General features: G+C 51.5%; 1 protein-coding gene across 1 annotated transcript; it reads right to left on the reverse strand.

Moving 5' to 3' along the window:
• Positions 1-7616: 7616 nt before the first annotated feature.
• Positions 7617-9282, reverse strand: J4E84_000388 (uncharacterized protein; the record flags this gene model as incomplete). Its single annotated transcript, XM_049383029.1, has 2 exons — positions 7617-8258; positions 8311-9282. 2 exons carry the CDS (start codon positions 9280-9282, stop codon positions 7617-7619), a joined length of 1614 nt encoding a protein of 537 aa, XP_049248547.1.
• Positions 9283-9935: the final 653 nt, after the last annotated feature.

Below are 9935 nucleotides of genomic sequence, written 5' to 3' on the forward strand. Positions count from 1 at the left end.
TCTTATCGTTGAAGCTACTGTATCGTAGCAAGAACATTGTCACGGCACTCGACGATGATTACTCGAACTAACCAATCAGGACATCTTTTCCATCAAAACTGTCGCAATCACATATTCCCAGCCATGCATTTGCGTCAACGGAATTGCATGGGTTGACTTTCGCTTCACGACAGTCGGTCTGCTCATCAATCTCGGGCTGCGGCTTCATATCCCATGAGGAAGGTCAAACAATAAGCAGGAACCCGATGCCTCATCATTTGGTGTCCTGATTCTTTCGCTGCTTTGTGGTACCTTGGGTCAAGTGTGGGTGTACAAGCTCAACGACCATCCGCTCTTGCCGTCAACAGCGCTGCTAAAATGCATCATCCGCCTCATAATTGACGGACATTGTTTAATATCGTTTGATGTATTCGAAGCATTCTTTACCGAACCGCAACGACCGCCTCTCTCGGTATGATATCATTGCCGCCACAGCGAAAATTAGGCAGGGTCCTGTTGAGCACTACTGCAGAGTGTCTGCATAATGACCTGGCACTCCACACTAGCCTCATGTTTTGCAGCCATGTGGGTACGCGAACGTGCTCTTGGGCTGAAGTTGTAAAGCACCCTCACGCTGCAGCCTCAGGTTCCAATTGCATATTGTTCATGCAGCTTTCCCAGTGCGGGTGTTGACAAGCATCTCATCCGTACCGCCTCCCAGCAGCTGCCGACAGACTGTCCCCAACTCTCCGCAGATAATAGTAGGCTGCGCATGGCCTAGACCATGCTTGGGATTCTCGCATGCCCCATCGGCCCGCTCTGGAGCGCGTTCGTCCAGCCCAATGGCTCGGGTGTGGGAAACTCGTTATTGGCCACATAAACTGAGTGCTCCGACGGCTTCTAACAGCATATGCGCATGTCACTTGCAAGAAGAGCATGACCGACGAGACGGATGCTTGCATACCCTCGTCACTCACTACCATATCTGTCTGCTTCTTCCGTCTATAATGAGGCTCTGTGTCGCTCTTATATGTTATAAGTAGCTGCGCCCTTAGAATCGCTGCTAGGCTTGTCGTATCGAGCCAGTCCCAACCCTTTCTTAGCCATCTACCTCTATCCCTTGCAACTTATTCCTTGTCTGCTACCCTCACTCGTTCTGCGTCTATCCAAAATATTCTTATCATGGCCAATCGAGATCCGTGGACGCAGCGCCTTCGAGGTATGCCTATTCGTTTCAGTCCTTGATTTAACGCACACTGATGCGCTTTCCAGATCATTGCCTGGCAAGAGGGCTACAGGAACCAACATACACAGATCTTTCTGATCGCCGTGGTGAGTCAAATCTAGCATATTGCTTCGTCAATACAAATTCGCATATCACTAGCTAATATACATGCTAGGCGGCCGAACGGCCTGGTCAACCATGGTCACTATCCACGGTTCCAACTTCCAGGCGAGATACTGGTACGATGTAAATTATCTTCCCAATGCAAAAGAAGACGCTGCCGAGATCGCGCTGCGCACTCTGACTGGGACTACGAACCAAAGTCAGTCACCGCCGCCGGCAAGCCACTATCGAACCATTGGAAGTCGACAGGACTCAGCTGTGAATGCTGGGTAGCTAGCATCGCCGTTTCTGCTATTGAGTAGCCTTCGCTGCATACTCGATCTCTCTTCGTGGACCTGTCAAGTCTCAAACACTCTTTTAATCACGGTGGAAAGCGGTCAGAAAGGAGCGTTGTGGCATGAATATGGAAGAAACTTGGAGGGCGGCGGCTTTTTTGTTTACATCATATCTGTTGCTAATTATAAAAATCTTTACATGTTATTGAAACATGCACACATGAAGTTGTACAGTCGTCGCTTCCGCCACTGCTCGTTGGTGGTACACTAAACCCTAGCGCGCTTGTTGAACGGACGTCGCTTCATCGTGAAGCTTCCTAGACAGTACGAGTTTTTTTGCGTTGTCCTTTCCCCATCGACCCATGCACTCAAGACATACCGATGGCATTGACGGCAAGCGGGGTGGTGTCGGCTGAAACTTCTGGATCTCGTCTTGCCAACCCTTACCAAGGTAGTGGAGAGTCACGTCTCCACTGCTACACCGCGAACACCTGACCGCAGATCAGATAAGGTAGGGAATGCAATTGATCAGTACTACCCAAGACGATGTGTAGGCGCCCGGCACCTGCTCCCCGCAGGCGAGTTCGTTCATCCCGACTAGCTGCCAGTGCAGCCCCACCCCTCTCGACTCGAATGCACGCATCAGAACGTAAGTGCATTTGACAGCCTAATGCCCAGGCTACTTAGATTCCGGCGAGCGGCAGAGATGCTGTGCAGATACGATCTAAGACTATCCGATGCATTATACGTGGCCGCATCTTCGTGGTATGGCCTGGGAAGCGGCCCAAGAGAGAAGGTCTGCCAGCGTTGTAGCCTCATTAGCAACCCAAAACCCATGAGGCCATAACAGCGTGAACACGTGCGGCCCAACGCTCCATGTTCAGGTCTCGATCCGATGCATGATGCCCGCCGAACCTGCGGGCCACGCCTGACGCTTGCATCCAGAGGATTCCGCAGCTGAAGGATCAGTTCATCCAACAAGCCACGTCGCATATGCATCTCATATACGCGCGATACTTGTGACACCTTAGATGTGGGTTCACAGGAGCCAGGGATCGGGGACATCGCCACGCTTCTGAATCACATTCGCCGAGTTTCGCTACGAGGAGGGACTGACATGCGCCTAAACATTGAAAACTTCAGCAGCGCATGGTGAAGGCGTTCCATACGGTGTAGGAATTCTTCCTGTAGTGGAAACAGTCCGCGAGCACGGCCAGGGCAGGTGCGTAGAGTGTAGATCTCTTGGCTACACTCGAGGCAGGAAGTGTGTGGTTAGGGGACATGCGCCAGTCGCCTCTCACAGTGTTTTATCGCCAGGGTGTGCAAGGCCTCCGCGGACCGTGGCGAAGAGAACGCCAGTTGGTGCTGATGTTTGAACAGGCTGGTCAGCATATTGACAAATCGTTGGCTATGCACCGTTTTGATGGAAGCGCCAAACTTCTCACTTGCGGATCCCACGCCAACTTGTACGAGAGCAAGAAAGCCGCACTCATTCTTGGACGTCTAAGATTACGTGGTGAGTTTCAAGCCGCCTGGGTCTCTCGCCCATGATATACATGCTATTAAGATGGAAGCTGATACTGCAACGGTACAGGTTTAGGGACTCTTCCAGCATCCTCTGGTTCGGGAGGTTCGCCGGTCCGCGTTTCTGTGTAGTATTACCGCAGAACTCATACTAATAGATAGTGAGACATTTTTCTATGCTTCCATCATCAGCGATATTGCGAGCAGCGTGAGATGCTGCTTCCGGAATCATCAGTTCAAGGTTTAAGAAGTATTTGAAGTGCTGCAGTAGGTGATGGTTGCAACGAGTGGCCTGCCAAATACGTTCACTCCCTGCGAGAGCAGTCGTGCAGATCCCGGAAGTGCCGTGTTCCGCCGATGCAACCAATCTCGCACTGCCGGAAAGCCACTGGATCTCGTCTTCATCAGTCTCACTGAATTACATCGAACAATGACACCAACTGGCTGAGCCGTTTGTTGTATACTCTTCAAATGACAATCCTTTTACAACGTCTTCTCGAGTCTTCGATCCTTCTCAGACAGCCGGCATAACTCCTCGAACACAATACATAGCTCGTCTTCGCCCACTCCTTAAGGATCGGACTGCTGCATACACGCTTTCCCAACGCATCGTGTAATGACGCATATCCCACCCCCTTCCCGCCTTCGAACCCTTCCTTCACACCGTTGCAGACGCGCGAAGCCTGTACGTACGAACTCCGCTGCGGCGACCACAACCAAGCAACACATTGGCGCAAAAGAACTAACATGACGCGGAGACTTGTCTTAAGACAAGACTTAGGTCTTTACCCAGTGTTCTCACGCCTCTACGATCGAATCGAGTCTCCTACTGACGACGGACACCCCGATTAGGCGGATACCCCCCTCGACGAGTTCGATTGCGGCACGAAATCTCGCTTGGTTCAACGCTTCGCATGAGAGAAGGCCTTTCGTGTATCGAACTGCCTCTCAAACAGCTGGCATCGACAGATCAGCTTCCACTATCCTCCCTGTCGCGATACGATGAGGACAACGCCTTTGCTTGGGGGGGTTTGTCTACTACAGAATCTGGTCGAGTCAGTGCAATCAATATGGGCATAGTGAATTCGACTTGTGCAGAATCGAATGGAACGAATCGATGCTACCGTTGTGCTCGAGTACTCTCTAGCACGAACTGCCGCGTTCTACTCAGCTTGGCAGCGCGAACGAGTGGCTTCTGCTCGCACTTCCACCAACCCGACTATTGGATCCAACAATTAGCGCTAATGTGTGTGCAAGCAGCAGCACCATTGTGGCACAGCTACGCAGTGTGTACCGCTTTCGATCTGTACCACTGAACTGTGCCACTATTCCCCACGCGCCTCTGCGAACGCTTCGCAAAACCGCAAAACCGACGAGATTTGGAACACCAATGTACGCGAACCCGATACACGCTTGTAGCAGATTTCGAACGCCGAATTAGACAACAGCCGCACGAAGCGCCGCGCTGGCGATATGTCCTGGTCATGACTAGCGACACACACTACCGAGGCAAGAGCACACTGCAGGTGGTCGCAGGCAGAATTTTACACCATACACGTCTGAGAGAACCTGGAAGGCTTGGATCTCACATGCACCACATCGAGGCGCGCTTTCTGCGGCAGTTGGGAAGGACTGCAGTGATGCTCTTTCCGCTCGGAAGTTTTCCTGCTGAGCGTCGCAACAATGCGAAGTTCGGAGATGAACGGCGAATAAGAAGCTCATGCAAAGATACCGAACCCTTGGGCTCGTAGATTTTCCCGAGTCGCAGACGATACGCAGGCTTGCAGCCGAAGTGGGAATGATGGGCGTGCGGTAAGTAGCGGCGATCAGGCCTTGCAGCTGCACATGTGCACGCAGATGACCATGAACCCAGAGTGAGCTTCGCGACCCTGCACAACGGTGCAGAGAAGCACTCTACTCTCATGGTTAGATGCGTAAAGGGTGCGCCAAACACAGGCTGTCTGGAACTTAAACACCGGACCGAACCGAGGGCGTCCGGGGCGTGCCTTCCGCGTACTAAGACACTGGCTCCCGCTGGCTGCCCAAGTGGACACGCCCTCCTCAGTCTACAAGTCCCAACGACATGTCGAAAACACCCCTTCTGGCGTGACAACCCTCAGCCATGTGTACGACGCCTTCTTCAACAAGCTTTACCGACCGGCGATCCTTTCTCAGTGACGTTACGCATACGTCGAATGCACCTGACCACTCTCGCAACGCACGGGCATCGTCCTTCAGATCGAGGCTTCCGACAGTTCCGCCATGCGTCAATCCTCCTTTTACAGCAATGTGGAAAGATTGCAACAGTCCACTGATTGCGTTTCCCTGCACCACGTCGCAGCGGCTGTATCGTGCAATAAGCTAACAGCCTAGGACCGACTACTTATTCGAAGCGCGCATGAATACCGACCGTCCCTCCACAATTGCTACACTCGCTGGCATCGATAGCCCTAATTTCGGTTGAACCTACTTCACCCTCATCGCGTTCGATTCGAGACCACGTACACAATCAGTTCAGATACTTCAGAGTTCCTCTACACCCCAATACTGCTTCGATGGATGATTCTTCGACCGCAATCGCCAATCGTTCTCCTCTTCCATCTCGAAAGAACTGCCGGCTATATATCTGTAGTACTGAGGACTGCCTTTGTCTTCATCCTTCATACACGAGCACATTTCGACTTCAGTATGCATATCGAATGGCTCTATGTGCAACGGACAGCCGATTAGGGCAGAAGTGACAAAAAATGTCGGCCGAATAGTCTATAGGCTGCGAATACAACGAGCGTGTTCGTACTTATGCCGCCTTACACCCGGGATGACAATTCTTCCGATTAAGCCAGGCTCTTGAGTCAGGCCATTGCTACTACAGAGCCGTAGTCAGTGGGCCTGCCGTAGTCAGAAGGCAGCCGGAGCGATGGAATCCCAGTGTGAGGCGGAACCTCATCGAACGCGATCCAGTGGCTTTTTGGAGCCAGATCACACGACCTCCAAGCGTGCAGCGATGATATTACAGGTCTACGGGCGGCTTTGAGAAGCAACAGGTGATGTGGCCCTCTGCCCCGATAGACAGACACTGGCTATGGCGTTTGACGTTGTAAGTAAGTCGGCCGCTCAGTTCTTCCCACTCACCAGCTCTTCGGCCTATCGCATTTCACCTTAGATCCATCCATCTCATGTCTTCTTGGCACTTTCGGTTTTTGATAGCGAACACGGCCAACACGCAGAAAGTAATTCGTGCGTCTGATCGCTCAGCGACACGACCTTCCCACTACCGCGCCACTTCTACATTCGATTCGATAGTTCCACAGTTGCGTGATACTTTACCAGCGAGGTCGTGAACATTCGTTGTCTCCAACCGTTACTTCGACGTCACGGTCGTCGTTCAGCTGATTGGACGGACATAGTGGAGCAACGGGAGCACCCGCAATAGTACCTTGCTCTCTTCACGACCAACTTTCTTGAAGACAAAACAAGCGTGCCCCATGTCCTCAGCATATGCGCCAACCTCAAACAGTAGTATAAACTTACAGTTTGCGCCGTCCCCTTTTTTCGGGACAATTGAACCCTATTCCGTGGCGTACCGTGGGGATCCGCATGTACTAGGTAGCACTGGTAATGCTCCGCATTTAATGAAGCAAACCACAGTCGTATCTTTCTTCCATTTCAAGAGTTCCAATTGCACATCTTCATCTCTTGAAAACAAACCAGCAACATCACCATGAGCAACCACACCGCAGAAGATCCGGCGACATCTGCCTTGCCCACCTATACAATCCTCCGAGACACAGCGCTCAATTTCATCAGAGCCCAAACACTCGACGCGGATTCCCCGGAACGCATGGACTTCGATCTCATGCGTACCTACTGCGCCCCTTCTTTCGAACACTCGTGGGGCCATAATTACTCCGTCTCTCTCTCTCCGCCCATCCAAGGCACGCATTCCCTCGACGACTTTTTCACCCATCTACGATCCATGCTTCCCAGACTTGAGTCTTGGAAATCCAATGTGACAGACGTCATTGTCGATCCAGTCAAGATGAAGGTCGTCCTGCGGATCAGCTTCATGATGCAGGCGAAAGGCGCGACGGAGGGGCAGATAGTGGAGAATGATTTGCTGTGGATGATGGAGATGGAGGAAATGGGTAGCGGGAAAGTGGGCATCAAGAAGAGTATGGAGTTTTTGGATGGTGCGGCGGCGGGCAAGCTGAGAGAGATTATGATGGGGATAGCGTAGGCTTCATGCTGAACGAGAAGAGTTTGACTTTGCAGCCTTTCATAGCTGTTGTTTATAGACGTTGAGGTCTCGCACTTCTATCCTGACGTACCAGACGAATGCCATCTAAGTTGAGTTGTACCATGCCTATAACTCCGTTGCTACCGGTCCAATATGAATATCGCCAACTTTTCTTTCGCTAAAGGTTTGATATGCGTGCCTCGTGTTTAACCGTTTCCTCATATACATCTTGTTTCCATCGTCTCTACTCCATCTAGTTGGAGTATCCATTAGTGTTTCCCTGTCTTACCATCCATGATAGCAAGTCCACCTTTGTGACAACAGCAACGGCCTTTGGCTCGCCATCGACGCGCTCGGTGACAACAGCTGCGCTGTTCCACTCGAAGAACTTGTTCAGATCGCTCAAGCTGGTCTCCTTGGTGATCTCAACAAACTCCCTTCGTCCCTTCTTGCCGCCCTTCTGTGTGTTCTTCGCGTTGTCGCCGTCAAGCGAAAGACGGCCGAGGTCCTTGACGACCTCGTTCAGTTTGCGAAAATCGAACATGACCTCTTCGACGGGTGACTTTGGGGTTGCACGACCGGCAGCGATGTAGGATAGCAAGTTGCCGAGGGTCACTAGACCGACAAGACGCACCTTGCCGCCGGAAGAGTATGTGCTAACGGGAAGTTGGTCGAAACCTTTCTCACGCATTGTTTCGATGGCTTCGCTGCAGGGCGAGTTCGAGGGAACGGTGGTAACGGGTTTGAGTCGTAGGGAAGCGATGGTGGCGCCGTGGAAAGCGTCGGCCTGCTTGGTGGTAGAGAGACGGCGAGTGTTTGCGCCGTTCGTGTTAGGTGTCAGAGGGGGCGTAGGGGGGAGAAGGTCGTTTGCGGCAAGCCAGTCGTCGTCGACGAACTATGATACGTTAGTATGACACAACAGTAGCATAGGAAAAGAGATGACATGCCTTGCTGAGATAGCTTCTAATGCTGTCGGGGAGGATGACGACGACAACATCATCTTCGGTGAGATCCATGTCTTTCGCGGCTTCGACCATGGCAGCCATCGCACTACCAGACGAACCACCGCAAAGAATGCCCTCTTCGGAGATCAACCGGCGCGCGTACAAGAACGATGTCCGGTCGTCTGTCTTGTACCACTTGTCCACAATCTTCTGCTCCAGGACGTCAGGGATGAAGTCATATCCGATTCCCTCAACTTTGTAGCCCTCGTTCACACGTTCGTCGTTCAGGGTCGCAGGGAGTGCGAGTATACTGCCGTGTGGGTCGGCAGCGACAATCTTGACATCCTGCTTGTGTTTCCTCAGACCGCGCGCTAGGCCTGTGATAGTGCCTCCAGTTCCTGCACCAGCAACAAGACAGGTGATCTTGCCGTCGGTCTGTGTCCACACCTCCTCGGCTGTGCCGCACTCGTGCGCGAGCGGGTTGTCGGGGTTCGAGTACTGGTCGAGGATATGCGCGTTCGGGATCTCCTTGACTAATCTCCTCGCGACGCCGATGTGACTTTCGGGGCTATCCCATGCCGCACTTGTCGGGGTACGAATGATCTCGGCTCCGAGCGCCTTAAGAACCGCCACCTTCTCGGGACTCATCTTCTCGGGAAGTGTGATGATGGTTCTGTATCCCTTTACCGCACCCACCAAAGCCAGCCCAATACCCGTGTTACCAGACGTAGGCTCGATGAGTGTGTCACCGGGCTTTATGCGACCAGACTTCTCAGCGGCTTCGATCATGCGAAGCGCGATGCGGTCCTTGACACTGCCGCCGGCGTTGAAGGCTTCGACCTTTACGTATACGGTGGCACGGATGCCCAGGGATTGCGGAATCTTGTTCAGGCGTACGAGGGGCGTGTTGCCGATCTGCTGCGTTATGCTGTCCATAACCACAGGTGGGATGGCGGGGCGCGTCTTGGTAGACATGGTGGCGGTTTTCGTGTGCTGAGGCGTGTATGTGATGCTGGAGTATGTATCGTGAGAGTTTCTGGAAGTATAAGTAAAGAGAGTACCCGCACGTCAAAGGCGAAGAAGATGTCGTAATACGGATGCAAAGTTGTCGCGCAGAACAAACTCGATGGCCTGACCCGCAAATAGCCGCCGCGCTCAAGCCACCGCTAGTAGATCCTCACAACGCCAGCCGGATACGCTCAATCGCCACCTTCACGCCGTCGCCGCCACTGTCAGCTGCCTACCGTAGCGCGCACTAAGGGGGGGTTAATAGGGCTGTAATACTATATTATTGCAGTAAAGTGCTGTTAGAGGCCTATTATCTAAACTTTAGCTAATAAGAGCTTATTATTACTAATATTATAACTTTAGATAATAGCTATTAAATAATAAGGTTAGTTAAATACTAGATATATAATATTAAACTATAATTAGGTGTATTATTTTAAAAAAACTAAAGATAAATTACTACTAAGCTATAATAGTAATTTTAAAGTATTTATAGCTAATACTAAGTTAGTCTAGACTCTTTAGAGCTAAAACTTAATATTATTCTCTCTTTTAGAGTAAATTACTTTTAATTTACTTCTAAAGTTATTTAATAGGCTAAATAAGATAACTATAGCTTA

Source organism: Alternaria hordeiaustralica (assembly GCF_023758085.1).
Source record: "Alternaria hordeiaustralica strain BMP 2776 chromosome Unknown scaffold_1, whole genome shotgun sequence".
Classification (NCBI taxonomy): Eukaryota; Fungi; Ascomycota; class Dothideomycetes; order Pleosporales; family Pleosporaceae; genus Alternaria; species Alternaria hordeiaustralica.